We start from the raw sequence: 22,890 nt of genomic DNA, 5'->3' as shown, positions 1-22,890 counted from the left end.
TCCTATACCAACATCTGGTCCAGTTACCTACAGATTCTACATATCAATGCAGAAACCTCTTCATAGAGATTAGTAACGAGTTAATAGAGCAATGGCGAGGCGTCAGGAAGCAGAAAACACTGAATTTGTCAAATTTAGGAAAATTGTTTTAAAAGTTCTTAAAAGAAAATCAGCAATTCCCATTTATTGTGCAATATCCATAGATAATAATATGCTCAAAATTGCTCGTTCAACACAAGCTTCCTGCTGTTAATGCGTTCGCTGTTTGTTCATCAGTTGTTTTGTACTTAGTCAGGGGTCGTCAGTTTTCTCGGAGACCATAACGGCAATTCTGTTCACATTTGCTATTTAACTGTAACTGAAAAGACATGAACACAACCAGAGAGGGTCGTCTGCACTGATATTCTGGATGACTTCCTGTGTTTCCAGGTTTCTTTCCAGGGAACGCTCAGGGCTGTGAAGCCTTCCTGCGCCACAAGATGACTTTAATTTCACCCTCAATCCTGAAAAAATATGGCATACCGTTTGAGAAGGTGACCTTTCATTTACTTTGTGCTGACTTCATGGCATAGCCGCCTTATGTTTCATAATTAATATGGTAAAAAAAACTTCTTTTAGTTTCTTCTTTTAATTCTGTGTTTTGCATCCAGGTCACTCAGGAGGCTGGGCAGTTCGTCGTGACGTTCCCGTTTGGGTACCATGCTGGTTTCAACCACGGCTTCAACTGTGCCGAGTCAACCAACTTCGCCACCCAGCGATGGATTGATTACGGCAAACAGGCCACACTGGTACACAAAAAACAACATCATTCAAACAGCTGTGAATCTTCATCTCGTGACTAATCCCATGCAAAGGCTGCAGCTGCATCTATGTAGAGATGTTCTGCTCCGCAATGTCAAACATGCGAAAGGGATTGTGGTTCATGATGTCACTTTGTTCTGTTAACACTCGTAGCTTGCAGCACTACGTGACGATCACTAGAACAAGACTAGGGCTACTTTCATCAAGCTAAAATAATCCTGTTTATTCACATCCCGCTCATTTTTGTTCAGTTCTTTTGAACGCAGCAGAGACATGATTTATTATTAATGGAGTTATCTTGAATAACAGTGTGCTCTTATTTTGAGTCCACTTGGAAGTGGACCCAGACCCACGGTTTCTGGTGGTCTCAGTTTGGTTTTGTAGTCCGCACCAGCATCGTATTGACAGCTTTCACACCCGCCCAAACGAACTGTACTAACCAGAGAAACCGACCTGAGTTTATTTTAACCACATTTTTAACTGGGAAAGCACCTTTAGTGTTCCAATGACAAATCTTTATTTTGCCGTCAAATGAAATGCCATTTGTTGTGGTTCCATTGGTCTGTTTCAGTTGAGATAATTACGCCAACAGATCACAATGATTTTACAATAACCTGCATGTTCTCATCTAAAACCACAATTATATCATCTCTCTTTGATTATAAGTTATATTTGAAAAGGACGTCATGTATGTAGTTCACAACTAAGCGTCTGGGTCTGTCAATAAGCTGCAATTTAATTAACATTAAAACAAGCTTTGAAGAATCATAAAATCCATCGAGCCCTTCCTGTTGTTGGGCCTATACCAGACTTTGATTGACAGCTTTTACACCAACTTCAATGAACGAATCAAAACAGATTTAGTTTGAACTCGAACCAAACCGAAGATGCAGCGTTCATCAAACGATACGTAAGCCAGTGTTGGGTGGAACATAGAGAAGTCTTATTCTGTCCTTAAAGCCTTACCAGTAGTAAACATTAGTGGACCTCATGAGAGAACATCTCCGTATTCCTATCTTAACGTTCTCTTACTTTATACAAGTGGCCCACGTCAGATTTAGCAATCGCTTCTAATTTCAGATAACTGGGTGTAAATGACTAGCGTAAACATGATGGATGCCACCTGTGCATAAATGAGCATATTTAGCTTCCCAATAATACCATAAAAGGCTCTGCGTCCTGCCCCATATGTCCTATATTGTATCTTTTTAGAGAAAATAAGTTCGAGAAAGTTGGTGAATACAGCAAGTTCTCCTAAATCACTTAAAAACAAATCTGTTGATACGAGTGGTTCGTGCATGAGTCCTTCTCACATAGGTGCAGGAGAGGGAAGCTCAAAGAGGGTCTCCATTCAAAGATATCCATCCTCTGTTTTCACTCAATTTAGTTTTAATCAGATCTTAACATTGCACATGGAAATATTGACCTGATTGTTGCTGAAGGAAAGGTTAGGGACTCGTAACATTCTTAGATCATACTCTTGGAACCACAAATAAAATAAAATTTAAATACAAGCCAAAGAATCTGAATTACTAGAAAGAGTACTATCAGTCCCAACAGTGAAGGCAACTCTTCTCAAAGCCTTGTTTCGTACTGCTCAGACTACCAGGGTTCAAATCTAGACTAAAGTGTCGGATCTGTTCATTCCCTTCCAGTGTTCCTGTCGTCAGGACATGGTGAAGATCTCCATGGACGTGTTTGTACGCAAATTTCAGCCCGACCGCTACAAACTGTGGAAGGCAGGGAAAGACAACGCTCCCATCGACCACTCCAAACCCACACCGGAGGCTGCTGAGTTTCTCAAAGAAGACGAGAGCGAGCCTCCACAAGAGGCTCCCAGTGAAGCTGGATCCGAGGAGCCCATTACTCCTGTCCTGGAGGACAACAGGTCTGGATTTACACTCGCTACCAACACATCTCTTAACACAGTTCATACAAAATGCTTCTTATATAAACATTATATAGATCATAATTAATGTATTCATCACTTTAATGTTGCAGCTTGTAAACGTTTATTTACTTCATATACTGCTGGGCATTTGAATCTGTAATTGAAACGGCAATCCTCATCTATTAGCTGATTAAAAAATCTAAATCTGCAAAGTAACTAGTAACAAATGTTGGATAAATGTAGTGGAGTAAAAAGTACAATATTTTCAAGAAAGTATAGTACAAGTATGTCAACATTTTAGTACAGAACTTGAGTAAATGTTCCAACACATTAGTACTTTTAGTCTGTTGCCAGTACAAGGTGAGTACAGAACAACCCCTATGTAGTACAAGCACTGCACAGGAGTTTAACAGCTCAGCAGCCCATTGTTTGTGACAGTTATCATATTATGATTGTTTCTTTGCTTTTATTGAGGAAGTAACTTATATTGAACCACAGCTGAGCTGATAACGGCACTCTCACTCACCAGTTACCAGCTTCACTGCTAAAAGCTACTGATTGTGTCAGCGACGATGGTGATTCAGTGAAGTCTTTCTGTGTTAAAGATTCATCCGTACATGAACTTCCCTCAGCTTTGTTGCTTTGTGAGTCCTGTCGGGCATGTCTTCACTAATGTCTCCCATGCATCAGTCCAAAGCCTCAGACTGGGACAAAGCGCCAGCTCGAAGCTATTGAAGCCTTCGAAGATGTCAAACCTGAGCTGACGGTGAAGGACACGGAGACGGAAGAGGTGGAGCCAAAGAAGGCCAAGCTGTCACGCAAGGAGTCTCCGACTAAAGTCAAGCCAGACAAAGGTACAGTACAGGTGCGGTTTGGTGTTAAAGGGATAGGTTGGATATTTAGAAGTGGGGTTGTATTGGGTACAAGGTAATACCTCTCCATATTCAGTATTACCTACAATAGATGGAGTTTGGACAAACAGACAGGAGTACCAGCACATCAGCAAAGTAATGTACTGCTCCGCCCCTCCCTGTCCTCTGCCACCACCGAAATACTCATCCATGCCCTCATAACCTCCAGACTCGACTACTGCAACATCATCCTCTACGGTTCTCCCAACAAAATCATCAATAAACTCCAATATGTTCAGAACTCTGCCGCTCGACTGCTCACTTCCACCCGCCGCTATGAACACATCATCCCGGTCCTTCGCGACCTCCACTGGCTCCCGGTCAAATACAGAATAGACTTCAAAATATTACTCACCACCTACAAAGCCCTAAACAACCTGACCCCTCCCTACCTTTCAGACCTCCTCCCCCTCCACGCCCCAACCCATTGCCTCAGGTCCGCCGGTGCAAACACTCTGAAGACCATCAGGACCAAGCACTGGACCTGGGGTGACAGGGCCTTCTCAGCTGCTGCACCTCCCCTCTGGAACGCCCTCCCCATCCACATCTGTGAGGCTCCCTCCCTATCATCATTCAAACAAGCTCTCAAAACCCACCTCTTCAACCTTGCCTTCACCTGCTAAACCCGGCACCCTACCCTCCACTACATGACCCATTCAGCACAGCTTCTCCAGTTCTTTTTTTGTTTTTTTGTTTGTTGTGTTTGTCTCTGCCTTGTAAAGCGTCTTTCGTTATCTTGAAAAGCGCTATAGAAAATTGATTTATTATTATTATTTTAGACTCGGTAGCAGTTTAAATGTACACTATGTTTAGAATATTTTCAGATGGGGAACTGAACAGAAGAGTGAAACTAATCTATACCGTTTCTTGTCAAAGTGTGGTATCTTTGGCACATAGGAGAAGTCTGCAAGAAAGCCCTTTGTTGCTGTAAATCTCCTCAGGTTTATACAGCAAAGCTACTTGATCATGTTTTGGGTTACAATAAACCCTCTCTGGCAGAAAGCCCTGAAGGCAAACTTCTCCCGTGTTTGGCTTTGAAGAGACCATCGATAAGTTTTCCTTTCAGTTCAGTTGCCCGTCAGAAGGGGCTGTGTGACAGCGAGATAAGGCGGTGAAAATATTCTAAATATAGCTTCAACTTAAAATCATTTGATTCTTTTTTTAGGTGTCTAGAATACGTCCACAGCAGTACATTCCTTTGCTGGTACAATTGCCTCTTTTTCCGAAATGGGGGCGTGCCGACTGTCTACCTCATACAACCCTACTTCAAAACACCCAAACTATCTCTGCTTTTGTGTTGTTGGTTCATGAATGTGGGCGTCACTCATCCCATTCCACACACAGTGATTGGTTAAAGCCTTTATGCGCTGTGCAACAGCTCAGAAAAATCAACCTTCTTCTGAAAGAAATTAGCATTCTGTGTGAAAGTATTCATGACAAAAACAGTTCGTAAAATTATAATGACGTGCAAATTCATCACACTAAAAAGTCCAGTTCTCAGTTTTGAAAAACAAGCTTTGAGTAACAAGCTCAGTGTATTGTGATGATGACAGAAGCTTATTATTTAGGGTAGAAGCCTCTTTAGTATGCATGTACAAACATACAGACCTTATTGGTGTATTTATTTGTTTCATAGGCTGTAACGAGCAAACGTCCTGCAATGGTCCGGGACAATCTGGTGGTATCAGTCGTTGCAATAATGTTCATCATTACCGAATTTATTCTTTCAGACACAGTGAAGGTCAAGACTGAGCCTAAGAAGGACAAAGACACCAAGCCTCAGACTAAATCTCAGTCCAAAGCCAGCGCTAAGAAAACTTCAAACAGACAAAGTGCGTCAAAAAAAGAGAAGAACGGCGTGTCGGCTGCAGACGCGTGTCCTCCAGAGCCCGTTGAGAGCCGGGCGGGGGCCCCGTGCTCCCAGGAGGAGGAGCCTCGGCTGGGCAGCAGCTGCAGCCCGGCGCAAAAGCTGTTCCAGAGGACGCTGAGCCCGGCGGACGTCCTGCACGTTCACAGCTACGCTAAAGGAGACTACGGAGAGGGAGAAGCCCCGCCCAAGGAAGACAAGAAGAGCGAGGACAGTGACGATGAGACGGAGAAAGACAACAGACATGTTCGCAAAGCAGTGAGTGGACACAGGCATTACACACACTTCAATGCTCTTCTTCACATGTTAATGGACCATAACAGTGTTTTTTTCCATGTTTTAGCCTCTCAACTATTAGTTGTGTACACTATTGTTAACATTTTTACAACCATTGATTCAGTAGATTTCATATTTTATAAAGCTATAAATGTAAAAGCTAAACCTTGGTTTATCTTTTGGCTTGGCTCAGATGCCAGTAAGAAGCATTACTCTGATAAGCAATCCAAAAAGGAAACAGTTAAGCAAACACGGTGGATTTGTTGTTTGTTGCATTTAAAGGAGGACTCTCACCAGCCAACTCTTAGCTCAAATGACGGCACATCCTTGAACACAACAAGAGTTATTTTAATCGTCCTTTCTGCATCACAACACTGCATAAACAAGACAATATTCACTGTATGGTGCCAGATTTAGGTATGTAAGCAAGGGGAAAGGATTATCTGTCAGTACGGTCTTTTGGAAAGATTGTCACGCCTGGACTCTGACGGTAACAACAGTCTCTCCAGCAGGTAGCAGAAGAAGTGGCAGGAGATGGAGAGCCAGAGAGTGATCTAGGACAGCTGCCAGGCCACCATCCGCTCATCAAGGACGGCATGAGTGATGAAGGTCTGTCGCATCAACTACAGCAACTAGACTGCCTCACCATCACACTTAATATTGGATGAATATGAATGCCCAGTTATAGAAAGGGGCTTTAGGTCTCTGACGCTAGTAGTTATTTGATCTGAATCGGTGGTTGCTTCAGTCTCGCTGTCCGTCATTTTGACACAGTGTCGTACAAATTCCATTATAATCGATTACTACCTGTCGTCTATTTCGGATAGTAATGATAAGACAGGTGGAGTCTGTAATTCTAATACTATACTCTTTTTGTCAAATTCAGTGAATATCTTCTCACAGTCAATGAAAACGATGCCTGTGGTCATACACATCCCTCGATCTGTAAATAGGGAAAAAACCAAAGTGGCTCCAACTGAGCCCCAGTGCTGTACCGAATGTCATTGTTTACATTTGAAGCTTTACAATGAAGCTTTGAATGTCTGTGTGCGATTCGTCCTCTTTTGACCGCAGCGAAAATGTTGGTTTTGAAAGAATAAACGCCAACAAATGTGGATTGAAGCAGAATATTGCGTTAGATAAAAACACTTAGTACAATTTTCAAATGATTACATCTATCTTTTTAAAATATATTTTGACTTTGTGACAGGACAGAATCCAATACAGATACAAGGACACGGTGGAGGCGATCGCTCTGTCGGTTTGTTTTTTAAATAATTAACTTACAGAACGAGTTTATAGATTATGTATTTATAAGGGCATGGAGAGAGAATATGAGCAGACACCGACCATGCGGTCACCTTTTGTTCCGCCAGCAGAGGCCGCTATGGACAGCCTTTAGATTTTTCCTTCATTGAAAAAAATAAAATAAAATCCTTCAATAACGGAAAATATTTGGTCAACAAGACCTCTGATCTCAACACGTATGCTAACTTTGCTGTTGTGCTTGTTTGTCCCTCAGAGGCTCCGGAGGAGGCCCCCCCAGTGGAGGAGGGTGGTCTGGAAGGGGAGAGCTGGGCTAAACCTCTGGCTCACCTGTGGCAGAGCAGACCTCCCAACCTAAAGAAAGAGAGGCTGTACAACCAGCGCATGGGATCCAAAGCTCCATATTGCTCCATCTGTACGCTGTTCCACACATACCAGCAGGTAATGGGTACCAGAGCAGACCCTCGCACTCACATACCAACATATAGACCAGGGGTGGGCAAACTTTTTGGCTCGGGGGCCACATTGAGTTTTAAAATTTGACAGAAGGGCCGGGCCAGTAACAGATGACTGGAGAGTGTTTGTGTGAACTAATATAAATTACAAGTAAAAGTCATGACCTAAAAAATAAAGGAAATTTACAATTAATCTCAGTGGGAACAGTGTTGTTAGTCACCCTTTTTTGCCAGTGCATCAACATTTGATGTCAGTTTGGTTGTGTCAATTCTCAGAACAGATCTAATGTTTTCATCAGTTAAAGACTGTGGTCTTTAGAGCAATTTGCTTCTTTAAAGTGATCATACAGATATTTGACTTTCACAATGAACATTATCCGAGCTCTGCTCTGTAATGTCTTTCCTTGTCTCTCCCTCCTGTGTCACGGTGTGGGTACATCTCACTGCAGTCAGTAAACGTATCAGAATACCCTTATTTTATTGGCTAAACTGCATCACGTGACGTGATTTACAACGCATTGGTCGGTGTTTTTCCTGCACCGCTGAACAAGTGCCGTACATGCTGGAAAGGAGCGTGAATAACTCCGCTGCATAAAGCAAAGGCCCGCGACCCACTGAAAACGGGTCCGCGACGAACCACCAGTTGAGAATCACTGGTCTACAGGATCGTGACGAGCGGTGAACAGCTGTTTGTGTGGCGTGTCTTCCGTCTCTTCCTGTTTCCTTCACCTACATTCCCCTGGGTCCTAAGCCCCTCCCCCACACATATTACACGGTAAATCAGCGTTGTATATGTGTCAAACTCTATCGGTGCATCTCCGGTCTGTCTTTGTTCATCCTGCATCGCTATGTTCTGTTCTTTAATGTAACGTAGCTGGAGCGATGGAGCCTCTCCCAGCTGTTAGCAGACTGTTGTGCTAGCAAGCAGGCTCGCTCGCGAGCTGTACCCAGCATGCAGTTCTGCGGTGAAATTTTATAAATGTACAATTATTAGTGTTACAAATTGTTTATGTGTCACAGACTGTTGTGTGCTGTTGTGTTTTTCTCTGTTAAAGAGCGTTAGTTGTGGGTTGTTAATTGTTGTGTTATAAAGTTATGACCATGACTCGGGTTCCCTCTCAATACATATAAGAGAACTAGCGCTGACCGCAGCGCTTTAAGCGGCGAACAATATATTTAGCTGCCTGTTGAAAGCAGACAGCAGTTGTTTCGGCTATGCACCGGTATGATGTTGTGTGAAGAATTCATATTATATGGGAAATGTAAACCGGTATACTGCCCAGCCCTAGTCTTTATTATAGTTTGGACAATTTTGTTCCAATATTTGACGGGCCGGATTAAAAAGCCCAACAGGCCGCATATGGCCCCGGGCCGTAGTTTGCCCATGCCTGATATAGACCATACGCTACAGACAGAGCAGCAGGTGTCAAGGAGAGAAAACCCTGAACACATCGTCACGGTTATCTCGGTTTGTGAGGGAAACTATACGTTTTCAACCCGAAAAAAGCCGACAGTACCAACTAGAAGTGTGAAACTTGAAACCTTTAGTAGGCAATGTGGATCTGAAGAAAGAGACAACCCAGTTACATAATGGGAAACACAAGATGCAGTTTTTTACAGCTTGACCCACATTAGGGACAAAGAGTAAATTGGCCACTGACAACTTTATGGAGGTACAATACTAAATACTAGAAGGTACTTTCAGCTTTTGTGTCCACTGCGATCAGTTAGTGAGCGGCGTTCTTGGTGTTGGCAGCAGCCGTGTTTTGGTATTGATGTGCCTACAAATATTGAATTCATTCCATCATATTAATGTTAGACTGGGTTGGGACATTTACTCCATGAGGCCTTGCCCCCCCCCCTATTGTGATGAAATCATATATTGAGATAATTACGTCGTCTAACTTGATAATAACAAGAATTTACTCACTCTCAGGAAATCTGATTATTTTGCACTGGAGTTCTTAATTAAATGAGAAAATACTGATATTTAATTAACACTAGAGTGTACAAGCCCATGTGGTTATTTCATATAAACAATTTATTTATTGAATTGCCAAAAAACATGCTGAATCGTGACATACAGCATCAGAAATACACGAGGGCAAAGGGCAAAACTGCCCCTAAGAAATATCATTTTGCCCCTGATATCACTAGGAGAGGGGTAAAAAATGCCCCCGAACTTTCTAAACGAATAAATTAATGGAGCGCTTCTTAATCAGACCTGTGACTGCGAGACTGCGGTCAACTCAGCAGACACTTAAATTTTAGTGCACCTATATGCTGAAATTCACGGTAAACTCATTCAAACGGCGCAGATCGGGAGCGAGCGAAGGACTTCGAAAGTTACCGGAAAGATTAACGTGAGACAACATCCGGTTTCTTCAGACGAACATCCGGTTTTCAGAATAAGATGCCAACAAAGTATACATATTGCATAATGGAAATTAGATTAAATTAATTATTTTTAAGGTGCAATATGAAAATGTTTTTCTCAAAAATTCTCAGAGAAAATCAGTTAGTAGACCTTGAGCTGAGATTGTCAACTGTGGTTTCCAAGATCAACATGTAGGTAACTAAAGCTGTCGGATAAATGCAGTGCAGTAAAAAGTACAGTATGTCCCTCTTAGATGTAGAGGAGTAGAAGTATAAAGTAGCAGGAAACAAATACAATTTTGACATCCTTGTACTGTACTTAAGTACTGTATTTCTAAGTACAGTACTTGAGTAAATGAACGTAGCTGCATTCCACCAAAAGAGAAGGTGGTGCGATCAAACTTATGTACCAATCAGAGAATTGGTAACACCCGTAGAGAAGTTATACTGAAGTGTCTGCATGCTTTGTCTGCCGTCAGACTGAATGTGCGAGCGGCGTAGACGGTCCCGTCATGGTGGGCAGTGGGCGGATGCGGACCAAGCCTCTGATACCGGAGATGTGTTTCACCACCACCACAGAGGAGGACTCTGAGTGTGAGGAGCAGCCCGTCACGCCTCACCTGGAGGAAGACGGAACCAGCCTCCTCATCAGCTGCTCTCGGTGCAGCATCCGGGTTCACACCAGTCAGTACACACACACACATGAACATGTCTCATGTTCAGAGTTTTCATTCCCTAACGTTTTTATAAGTCATCGTGACAGAAATGTGCTACTATAGAATTAGACGGCAGATCTTTGCCATAACACAACCACTTAAAGCTGCATTGACTCGACTAACATACCTTCATAATGACACAACAGTGATTCTCTGAGCTGCCGCACCAGTGTGTCAGGCTGTGTCTCTGTGTTTGTGTATTCCAGGCTGTTACGGTGTGGATCCTGCCAGTGTGAGCAAGGAGTGGAAATGTGCGCGCTGCAAGTCCAACGCCATGACTGAGGTCAGTGACCACTGGACGCGCTGCGGCGTCGTTTAGTCTGAGCCCTTTTGGAAGTTAAAGTGTCTCAGGCTTAAAGTAGTTATTTCTAATGGCTCACAACCATTAGGGTTCATCGTACATTGTTTTGTTCTTCACAAATCAAATTTTCCAAAATTCTGTATACATTTTTTTTCTCATCAAAGCTCAATCTGGTTTCATCATTAATGTTGTTATTTTTTTATTTGCTCAGTCAGAAATCTACTTACCCAAAGACACATTAGACTTGCCCCTCTACAATATTTATTAGCGGTTATCAAAATAACAACAAAGAATGAAGTTAATTGTCATGTGTAGTCGTTATTTATGTAAATGAATCTGGAGTTTCACCAACGTCCTCTAATGCCACCCAACTAAACTCCTGTTTCCAGGATAATTGAAATACTCACTTGCGCTTCAGCTCGTAAACTTTGTTTTTACCGGCTGCTGTTTTCTCCCAAATCCCCGATCGGCACTTTGCATGTTCATCTCTCAACAGAGATGGGCTCCTGAGCCACTTCCATTATCAGCTTCAGAAATGACTAGATGTCTTTGCTAGATTTACGAACCCAACGTGGTTGAGCCTGCATTGTTTGCTCATGCACTTCATTTCCCCCACTTTTAAACCTGGTAAGTAGTGTAGGTGTAGTTTTAGTGTGATTTATTTTTCTGTGATAGCACCACGTGTCATGTACTCCTGGTGAGCCTTTCTACGGTGAAGGTTCATCCTGAATGTAAACGAGTCGACTAAAGCTTAGTCTGTACTCGCCGTAGTGAAGCTGGCGCGAGGCGCATGCCAGATAATGACGTCGTCACCTCAAAATTGTTGTAACTTGATGCGCACGCGATCACAAGATTGTTACAAATAGTTCACTGATAAAAGCACTATTTACATATCTAGGGATTATACAAAGAAGGCCAAGAGGCTTTAAAATGCTTCAGAAACAGGAGGTCTTAAATATCTACATGTCAGTAAATATTTTGCAGCCAAATCAAATAGTTTACAGGATATTAAACCTGTTTCTTTATCATGCATGCAATACTTCTTTACAGTGCTTGTATACAGGTAATAAAGTAGTCCATGAATATGAGATATGAGTTTACAGATAATTACGATCCCTCCTCGTCATAGTGGATGTTGGTTCATGGCGTTTACAGTCTACGGGCATATCTATGAGTGACACTCGTAGTCTTTTTGATTCTTCACAGTTCATTTTGTTTTTTTGCCCTCTGGCGTTTCGAAGAATAATGCAGCTGATGAGCAGCCTGATGCTGCAGTGAGCAGTCTGCAGTCTGTATACTTGAGAACTGAGGTGTCTCTGCTCAAACCCAGACGCTCACATGTACAGTTAGTTTCTTTAGACAGTTGATTGATGACATGTTCTATTTGCAGAATTGCTGTTTGTGTTCACTGAGAGGTGGAGCCTTGCAGAAAGCCAACAACAACAAGTAAGTTGTTCCAGAGTCATCAGGCACATCTACTGCACGTTTGATGCCGTGTTTGACGTGTTGTTGTCAGGAACAACAACACGTGTCACTTGCTAATCGGTCCATACATCCTGACTGATCGGTACCTGTGGGTAAAACCCTCGTGCACCCACTTGTTATGCATCCGTGCTGGCGATAGCCGTGGCTGTAGGCACAATGTTTGGGGTTGTCCGTACTTACATTTTTACAGTCAAGGTCACTGTGACCTCACGTCCGTCCCATTCTCGTGAACTTGACATCTCAGGAACTCCTGCGGGGAATATCTTCATATTTGGCATAAAAATCCACCCAGACCCAAAGAATGAACTGATTAGAATTTGGTGGTCAAAGGTCACTGTGACCTCATAAAACATTTTTAGCCATAACTCAAGAATTGATATGATAATTATCACGATTTTACACAAATGTCTAAAAGCATAAAATGATGAAGCAGAGACATGTTGGACATTGCAACATGACTGCTAGGTGGAGGCTACAACCGCGAGGCAGTAATTAGTTTTTTACCTGATAATGCTACATTGTGAACTAGAGCTAGTTAACGTTAGCTGTTAGCAACCAGTGAGCAGCACAGTCCTCCAATTACATTGATGAGATCAAGCTCTATTCAGTGAAAATGAGTATTGGGTGAAGGTAGATTATAACGTTATCATGATGTGTTCAAATGTAATCTTGAAAGATGTCGTGTTGGTGAGAAACTTGAATAAATCCAGTTGTTTGATGGAGATGTTTTCACAGTAAAATAGATGTTAGAGATGAACTATGACCTGTTAAGCTTCCTAACACTAGCTCATTAAAACTACCAATGACACAATTTAATTTATCAATTAAAGTACAATCTTTTATTTCCTAATCATTTGAATCGTGTGTTTGTATGCAAATCACCACTTTATATGACAACATCAAATATGAGTAAAACACAAACGGTACACTCATGATACCACACAACAGAAGACCCAGCAGCACACACTACATGTTACATGTCAAATCCATGCACATAGGAGATGTGTGCTTTAGCAAATTAACAGAATAGGCTGCTTACTGCTCGATGAAGTTGCGTTATTAACACTTGTGTGTGTGTTGCAGGTGGGTACATGTGCTGTGTGCAGTGGCTGTGCTGGAGGCCCGCTTTGTCAACATCACTGAAAGAAGTCCTGTGGATTTAAGTGGAATCCCTTTGCAGAGATTTAAACTGGTGAGTTCAAATTACAGTCACCCTTTAATGGATAAGCTTCGTTACGTTCTCCTTTGGAAGCTGTTTTTCAAATAGTGACTGAGGCTCAAACAATAGCCAGCATGAACACAAACAAAGGCTGATTGCTACTAAAGGCAAGGGGGAGTAAAGCCACCTGTTCACAGTAGATTTAAGATAGTCCATGTTCCACAGCACTCATTCCATCTGTACTACAAGTCAAGTCTCTCTTTAACAGAAATCCACTTTTTCTTGACTAATAGAGATGAACGGCCGACAAAGAACATGTGGCCTTTTGGAGCTGCTGGAATGCTTTTAATGTGAAACATCTGAGCAGGAAGTGTTGAGTTTTACTGTAGCTTAAGAGGATAGTTCAACCAAAAACAATACAAATTGTTTATAGAACTCACTTCCCCAAACTCTCTAAAGTCCCAGAAAGAGGTTCCTATCTAATGTGAATAACAAGAGTGGAGCACCCGAAAAACACTGAACACAAGTCTTTCCACTAAACTTTTGCCAAACAAAGCGTTTTCTGGATTATCCTCATGTGAAGAAATTTTTGTGTGCATGCTTTTTATAACTTTTTTTGCTGTCGGACTCTGTTTACGTCTGTTTGCACTGATATGCTTAAATTTTCGGGTGCCCGCTCTCCCCCCCCCCCCCCCCCCCCCCCATTTCTGGAAGCATAGAGAGGTTAGGGACGTGAGTACTACATACAGTTTATATTGTTTTTCATCAACATGGCATGGTGTTGTTTTATCTGGAGAAAAAAGAAGCTGCTACCTGAATGTTTTGTACACATTTGCTAATAAGAAAGAGACAGTAAAGAGGTGAGAGATTCCTTAGAGTCAAGGATTTTCACAATATGTTGCCAATTCAGGACAAGCACTGGTGTCCACATTCCCACACTCTTCATTTTCACGCATATTGGAGCAAAACACTGTAGGCTTTTGTTAAAAGAGAGCAGCATGCCGAGGTGAACAAAGCACAGTACAGTACAGTCCGTAGTATCAGAATAGGAGTAGAATGGACATTCCCATTCAAATCTACGTAGCAGGAGTGGAGGGCAATTTTAAGTGTACCGTTGCCTGGCAAAGAGCGTAGCAGGCTACTTCCATAGAAACCCTCTAATATAAGCTTGTTTCTGGTTCCTTCTGCAGGTGAGGTAAATAAAGGCCTCATTTACAGTATATCTATTCCCCAAACTGTGGTCCTCCTTGTAGTGCTGTAGCCCACAGAACTACAATGAGGACAGACTGGAAACAAGGGAATATCCAGCCATCTGTGCTGGAGAAATCCTGAAGGGCATTTGATCTAACAGGATGTGAAGCCATGACGTGTAAAGGCTTCAGCAAGGCTTCAGCCTTGTGTGTGTTCACTCCACTCACTCTTGAGTCATTTCCCATCCGCTGCACTTTCCTGAGCCTTGGCTCCTGTGTTTGAATCCGTGACAGAAATGTTACTACTGTAAGAAGAGGATGAAGAAGGCGTCCGGCTGCTGCGTGCAGTGCTCCCACGGCCGCTGTCCCACCGCCTACCACCCCACCTGTGCCCAGGCTGCCGGTGTACTCATGCAGCCTGACGAATGGCCCTTTGTGGTGCATGTCACCTGCTGTCGACACAAAGGCCCCACTCAGATTGAGGTAAGGAGCTTCTGGGGCTCTGACGTACTGTGAACTAGAGATGCACTTTTTTCACTGCCAGTACTGCAGTGCTGTTACATTAAAGCGCACCAGGAACTACTGCAGTTAGTAAGTCATAAAGACGTGATTTCCTGACTCTCCTCTGACAGCGCAATAAAGCAGCCATGCACGAGCTGACTGTGGGACAGAAGGTCATATGCAAGCACAAGAACGGCCGCTACTACCAGTGTGACGTGGTGCAGCTGTCTAAAGAGACGTTCTACGAGGTCAACTTTGATGACGGTTCCTTCAGCGACAATCTCTTCCCTGAAGACATCGTGGTAGGTTTCGCTAGCTTATCTTTATCTGGTCATTTAAAAGAAAACTCCCAAAAACGTTAAAAACAACACACAGCTAGTAAAAATGTGTCATTTTCCTTTAAAGTACCTCATATTGTGTCTTTTGGTAAATGTGGACCTACTTTAGCCGTGTTTCCATCCATTTATTTTTACATCATTTTGAAGTATCGCATTAGAAGCTGTATGGATATGCCAAAATTCAATAAACTCCCTCAGTTAAGCAAGAAAGGTTTTCACTCCCTTTTGAGGTGTTTTTTTCAACTTGACCCACCACAGTTTGTTACACAGAACCATCTAAGAAGCCATCATTGAAATCTGTTAGAAAAGGGCAGACACTTTGAAAAAACCTTTTGAAATTTGATGAACCATCTGTCAAACACCTTCTCTGTGGAGGAAATCCTTCGGTGTCGTTCTTTGCTCTTCTTTCAATGAAGAAATACTATCTAGTTCTGATAGAACTGATGCTATTGCAGTAGCTACACTAACCTCCATTGGCGGCACTGTCGTTTTCAACAAACACACACACATAAGCCACGCCCATAGCTGCCAGTAGCTCCTCCTTCTGTTGTTGAAAAAAGGTTTGGATTATGGAAACTCATTTTAAGTTCTGACACAGCAAGCATTTCACTCACATGACCTATCAGCTGTTTCTGCTGTCGGCGTCTTCCTCAATATTTCCAGAACGTAACATAATAATGTCTCTGGACAACATGGCCAATACTAGCTGATATGACAGAACAATTCAAACTTGCCCAATTGAGACAAATTCCCGAAGACCTCTCCATTTTTCCCTTATAGACGGTTAGATGGGCAAGACGACTTGTTTTGTTTTTCTAGTTCCCAACTTCTACTTCTATTGACAGATAGATACATAGATATATACTTTATTCATCCCCAGAATAAATAAAAATATTAAGTATTAGAAAATGCACAATATATACACTAAAATAACAGAGTAGGACATATTAAATATAAGAATAATTGCTGAATATTGCTGTTTACTGGCGGATTCAGCCACACGTAGCCTGTAGCGTCAACTTGCTAAGCTGTGCTGTAGCCAAGACATCCATCCAAAACAGTCGATGGAAATGCGTAGTTTTTTTTTTTCATTTCAAAAGTTTGCTTCAAATTGATTAATTGAATGAAAACACGGCTTATGATATACAGTTGTGTTCAAAATAATAGCAGTGTTTGAAAAATCCATATAATAGCTTTTATTCCCATACACTGCAATGTATTGGGAACACTGCACATTCTATTCCAAATCAAAACATGAAGAAAAATGTGTCAAATTTGTTATTACTTTACAGAAAGTGAAGAAAAATGAATATTAGGCTGTTCAAATAAATCTTTACAAACTCAAACATTTACTGTATAAACTGAAAACTAAAGTGAAGATTTATCTTTCCTGTGAATCACTGAACTAATATTTAGTTGTATAACCACTTTCTGAGAACTGCTTCACATCTGTGTTGCATGGAGTCGACCAACTTCTGGCGCCTGTGAACAGGTATTCCAGCCCAGGACGATTGGACTACATTCCACAATTCCTCTGCATTTCTTGGTTTTTCCCTCAGAAACAGCATTTTTGATGTCAGCCCACACGTTTTCTATTGGATTGAGGTTCGGGGATTGGGCTGGCCACTCCATAACGTTAATCTTGTTGGTCTGGAACCAAGATGCTGCTGGCTTACTGGTGTGTTTGGGGTCGTTGTCTTGTTGAAACACCCATTTCAATGGCATTGCCTCTTCGGCATGAGGCAACATGACCTCTTCAAGTATTTTGATGTATTCAAACTAACCCATGATCCCTGGTATGCGATAAATAGGCCAGACACCATAGTATGAGAAACATCCCCATGTCATGATGCTTGCGCCACCATGCTTCACTGTCTTCACAGTGTACTGTGGCTTGAATTCAGTGTTTGGGGGTCTTCTGACAAACTGTCTGCGGCCCCTAGATCGTCATTTAAGTGAAATGATTTGTGTCCTCGTGATTATTTCAATCTATTATGATGATCTACTCGTGTCAAGATGCATACAACTGTCCCTTTGTTCAGTCAGAACTCTGCAATGTGTGTGTTTTGTCCTTTAGAGCCGTGACTGTGCTCAGCTCGGACCGCCACCTCAGGGTGACGTGGTTCAGGTGCGATGGACAGACGGCCTGGTGTATGGGGCCAAATTTGTGGCAGCACATGCCATCCACATGTATCTGGTAAGTGTGTGTGTGTGTACTAACTTACACACACCAGCCTCTACACTTCTATCCTCTCTATGCTCTGCAGGTTTCACAGACGGTTTGTTCACACAGCATTCACAGCATGGCTTATAGAACAGTGTTTTCTGATTTATGGAGTGATACAAAGAGATCCAAAATCCCCTCTGTAAAAAAACCTTTGACTGTAATATGTCAACAAAATGAAAGAAGAACTTTGAACCTGGCTTCATCTAATGTTCATATTTCTGTTCTGGAAATGTTCAAAAATGAGCTCATATTTAATGATGCCTCATTTACTGTACATATTTGAACAGTAATTAACTGGAGGTTTCATCATCCGTTTGATATTTTGGCTATTTCTACAGCGATTGGTCGATAGGTGAGGGGTCTCTGTTCGTGAACGTGAAATAAAATATGCATTACAAAACAGGAGGTCAAGGAACACAGGCAGATCTTTGTGCTTTAATTGCTATGGGGAGAAACTACAGATGAATAGGGTAAAAAATTCTCTTAAGTCCCTTTCACACATGCAGCCCATTCCCGAAATGTTCCTGAACATTTCGGGAATGGGCTGCATGTGTGAAAGGGAGCAGGGAGAGGTATTCATGGTAATCTGCTCCTACAGTTTCCCACCTAAAGACCTCTGAACACTTGAGGGGAAACGGCGGTATGGCTGAGTTGTTAACAGTAATGTTGCAGGGACAAGAACGTAAAGAGGTTACATCTATCGCTTTCACATGGAGCGAGCGAACCAATCCGCTGATGATGTTGGGTCGGTGAAGGTTGATTACATACGCACAGTATATACAACAGTCAGTTACGTTTGGGGGGAGGAATGCAATTTTATTTCAATCCTCATAAATTATGTTAAAGAAGCAAGTCCTTTTTCGGGCTTTGTGATACTCAAAAAAATGTATCCACCGTATTACAGCAGCAACAGTAGCGAAGCAGTAGGCTACAGCGGATGCTAGGATGTAAGCGCAGGTTTGTGATTGGCCAGTGAGCTCAGTCCTGGAACATGCACACAGTGCACTTTTGTTCATTTAGTACATTATGGTCCATTTAGAGTCAAACAGACCATAAAGCAGGGGATGCTTTAGGGCGGGCTTACTCTGATTGACAGGTCGCTATCTCTACCAGAGACGTATACAGCGTCTCTACATCACTCCTCCACATTCCAAATATGGTAACTTCTGTTCATTGGTTGCAAAAAAAACCAACATGGCGTCGGCCGTAATGCAATATGGTGATGGTAAAAACGCCAAACTCGAGGCTTCATAACATCAGTCCACAAACCAATGGGTGGGGTCACGATGACTACGTCCACTTTTTATATGCAGTCTATGGTAGAGACAGACAGACAGGACCTCATTGACAGCCCACCGATGCAGCTGGGATGCACTGGGATTTGTCCCAGTATGCCAGATGGCCAGGACACCACTGCTTTGCCCCATCTTCTTCTTCTGTTGAGTTTTATGGCATTCGACATTCACGAGTGCTGCATTACCACCATCTGCTTGACTGTCCCTTGCCCGCATCTATTCCAGCATTGCTACGTCATGTGGGGAAAGGCGCATGACTGAAATGAAAGATTTTCACGGCAATTTCATTTAAGGGACTATGTGTGAAATAATCCTGACATTATTGTTTGCTGCGTTTTATGAGTGCAGGTGGAATTCGAGGATGGGTCGCAGCTAACGGCCAAGAGAGACGACGTCTACTCTCTGGATGAGGAACTCCCCAAGAGAGTCAAATCCAGACTGGTAAGTGCCACCCAAACCTCACACATGGACTCTTCAAATCCTGTGTTCAGTGAACAAAGAATGAGCTGGAACATAAAATGTGTAAAACCAATGAAAGACATTGAAAAGACACCATGCGGTCTTGTGTTTGTCTCTGCAGTCTAAAGCGTCAGACATGAGATTTGACGGAATCTTTGAAGAGAAGGAGATCATCAAGCAGTCAAAGAGGCAGAGAGTGATCAACTCGCGCTACAGGGGGGACTACATAGAGCCTGTGATTTACAGAACCATCATGGAGTAGCCATCGCTCCCTGTCCGCTCTCTCACACACACACACACACACACACACACACACACACACACACACACACACACACACCACCAGCACTGACAGAATGAACTGTGCTCACTGTTACCTTAACATAGCAGCTAGCCACTGAGAGAGTGTAGCTCCAGATGACTTCCTTCAGGACCCGCTTTGGACTGTTCTCCTTTTTTTCTTCTTCTTCTCATTCATCCATCTTTGTTAATTCAAACAAGAGTTTTGATTTGGTTTGTCTGCGATCAAAGAAACAGCAGGATTTGTCATTTCAGTTTTCTTTCCATAGGATTGCATACACAGTGCAGTAGGCTGAGGTCCAACCCCGGCAGGACACAGAAGTAGGAAGCAATACAAAGAATGGCATTTGTTCAACAAAGTAGCATTTTGATTTTAATGTTAAATGAATTGCTCCTAAGTAAACATTTCAATTACCACATACTTATTTAAGTTTAAAGAGAACATCTGCCATTAGTGGCTATGATACGGAGCCTGACGGGTATCAATGGTGGTTCTGATTTATTTAAGTAAAATTACTAAAGTTGTGCCTTCACATGGCTGAATAAATTAACATTCTAATTGCAATTATTCCTTGATTCCTCTTTTTTGCTTGGAAAAGAAAAAGATTAAAACAATACATGTTTATTCATTTTCTTTTTATTTGACTTAACTGATTAATTGACTCACCATTCAGCTCTAAAGAAGTTACCCTGATACCCGCCACGCTCTGTATTCTGAGGAGGCTCCATCTGCCATGCTAATTTGATGAAACAACTTTATTTATGCATATGCACCATGTGATCATTTTAAATAATTAAGTCCTTAAAGCTAAATATTAAAGACAAGGCCACAATATTACAGAATAATGCAGGACCCTAAATGTGTAGTACTATATTGGTGGATTACTATTAGCTCGCTAGGCTAAATTGGCTACACACTGTCTTTTGCTCTGTCTACTCCATTAGAATAGAATCGGAGTAGAACAGACATTCCCATTCAAATCAATGTAGCAGGATGGTCAGAGCAGCAGTCATCAACGTCCGCATCAACTAAACCCACTTATTGCATGCAAGTGGTGGACTCACTGAGGTGAGGTTTTGCAGTAACGACTAAGACGAGCAGTGGAGTAGTAACTTTACAAAAATCAATAAGTAATATTTAACAACTTAATGCTTCATCCACACTCTCCTGTCACAGCATAGGAAAACACAATGCTATCAACAGATAAGTGTAGCATTAAAGTATGATGGAATTAGCTAGTCAGCTAACTAGCGGACGGCTGTCGAGTCAGCTTGTTTGGTAGTTCCACCACTGGTTACAGAAAATGAGCAGAACAGCGGATTGGTGGGCAGCGACAGCTCTGGGTCTTCAGGGTCCCTCCACCTCACTGCCCGTCTCTTTCTGGAGAAAGACAAGCTAACTAGCTAACTAGCCAGCCATCCGTGTCCGGAGCTGCGTCCGCTCTCTTCCCGGAAAACTGCGACAACACTCTACAGCCTCACTGGCGTGTTGTCACCATAATAACTAACACAAATCGCCATTTTCTTTTATAGTAATCGAATAACCATGGAAAACAGTACAATGTCCATTTTAATCCAATTCTATTTCTAGGGTCTGCTCCCAATGGATATTGATTATCTACTTGAAACACAATGAAAGACTTGGATGATCCACATAGTCAGAGCAAGACCTTTCTTTACATAGGAACAGTCCTATTTTAGACATACTGAGCTCCAGAGCAGAATGCTGCAGACTTTACGTTAATTTAAAAGTTTTTTACTGAATAGTTTTGTTGTTTGAAAGAATCCCCCTACAACTTCTCACACCTGCGAGTAGAAACATTTACCGCAGCATTCCGGACGACATGATTGTGACAAATGGATACAAAAAATATGAATAATATATGGATGGAATATTTCTTTAAGTAGGAGCAATGCCATTTAATCCACTGATGCCTCCTCTTTAACTATAACAATGATCTGCATTCCTTTACATTTCATTTAGTAGAGCTTGTTTTTACCAGCCTATTGATTAAGGTGCTTTGAGAAGTCCACCCCTGCATTACACAACACTGTGGACGTTGATGTATATGTCTATTTTTTCTACAGTATATAGACAAATTTTAAAGAACCCATTCAGATTTTGTATGCGCTTTGTCCACCCAATTGAACACTCTCCTACTGAAAGTTGTGCATCGCACTTTTATTTAAGTCCAGTTTTTGAGGACGTATAAATATTTTATTTTTTTGCTGCCATTGCTTATTTGTAAAAGAAAAAAAAACGTTTTCGAATGTTGATTGTAAGTTTATAAAATGTCTTACGGATTGCGCTCCCCTCAAGCTCATTGGTCACATTGCACTAGTTACCGGGACATGGTGGCCTTCGGATGTCATCATTTACCTGTGAACTCGTTCTTGTTGCGACGGCAGACAGAGGAACAGTTATCCGCTGCCTGCTTCCATCAGTCCAGTGGAGAATACATTTATTTTATTCATAGAGTATCAACAGAGTTGTACATGGGGCGGGGGGATTTTCTATTCTATTTTATTGAGTTGTTTTGTAAAACATGTTCTATGTGTATCTTTCACAGAAACCTGTGAAGTGTAAATGTCATGTAGTCTATTTTAAGATGTTTCCCGTTGACCCAGGAGAGGAGCTGTCTGTTCTCGTTGTCTCCTCCTGAAGAGAAAGAACTGAAGCTATTTGTAAAATGAATTTGTTCGTTTCAGTAAAGAAATTTGCTTCAGTGCTATTTGCTTGTCTTCATTCTGAATTTCTTTTGATTTTGGCACAATTGTCAACTTGGTCTCAATTGTGAACATATTAGAATTTCAAAAGTGTCAAAAGTCACTGTGACCTAAAAACACATCTATGGCCATAACTGAAGAACATACAGCGGGTAAAATAAGTATTTAATTCAGTAAATGTATTTCTAAAGGTGCTATTGACATAGCAAGCTAATAAATTAAGTTATGTGTAATAAAATGGAATGACACAGGGAAAAAGTATCGAACGCATGAAGAAAGGGATGTGCAAAAAGGCATGGAAAGCCAAGACACCAGCTGAAATCTATCAGTAATTAGAAAGCAATCCTGC

The 22,890-nt window shown here is 41.9% G+C and overlaps 1 protein-coding gene across 4 annotated transcripts; it reads left to right on the top strand.

Annotated features, from left to right (window-relative positions):
* The first annotated feature begins 221 nt into the window (after positions 1-221).
* LOC142944386 (lysine-specific demethylase 4A-like) lies at positions 222-22,546 on the top strand. 4 transcript variants are annotated; one of them, XM_076085634.1, is made up of 16 exons: positions 223-533; positions 651-788; positions 2,457-2,689; positions 3,383-3,546; positions 5,334-5,728; positions 6,247-6,355; positions 7,269-7,453; positions 10,323-10,527; positions 10,766-10,842; positions 12,251-12,306; positions 13,429-13,537; positions 14,989-15,177; positions 15,327-15,497; positions 17,611-17,730; positions 19,404-19,496; positions 19,636-22,546. In XM_076085634.1, exons 1-16 carry the CDS (start codon positions 480-482, stop codon positions 19,774-19,776), a joined length of 2,439 nt encoding a protein of 812 aa, XP_075941749.1. In that variant the 5' UTR covers positions 223-479; the 3' UTR covers positions 19,777-22,546. The 4 variants fall into 4 exon arrangements, with proteins under 4 accessions (XP_075941755.1, XP_075941749.1, XP_075941754.1 ...); XM_076085639.1 differs by having other exon boundaries at positions 224-533; positions 6,259-6,355; XM_076085635.1 differs by having other exon boundaries at positions 227-533; positions 6,256-6,355.
* Positions 22,547-22,890: the final 344 nt, after the last annotated feature.

Source organism: Anarhichas minor, unplaced genomic scaffold (genome assembly GCF_050575085.1).
Source record: "Anarhichas minor isolate MPS153535 unplaced genomic scaffold, ASM5057508v1 ptg000219l, whole genome shotgun sequence".
Classification (NCBI taxonomy): domain Eukaryota; kingdom Metazoa; phylum Chordata; class Actinopteri; order Perciformes; family Anarhichadidae; genus Anarhichas; species Anarhichas minor.
Note: the sequence above shows the minus strand (reverse complement) of the source record. Positions and strands in the feature narration are given on the sequence as shown.

Bases quoted from the DNA above. Each gene is read 5' to 3' on its own strand.
- LOC142944386 (XM_076085634.1), top strand. From the start codon at position 480: ATGACTTTAATTTCACCCTCAATCCTGAAAAAATATGGCATACCGTTT. The intron at 12,307-13,428 runs GTAAGTTGTTCC...TGTGTGTTGCAG, and splicing joins CAGAAAGCCAACAACAACAA to GTGGGTACATGTGCTGTGTG. The intron at 13,538-14,988 runs GTGAGTTCAAAT...AATCCGTGACAG, and splicing joins CTTTGCAGAGATTTAAACTG to AAATGTTACTACTGTAAGAA.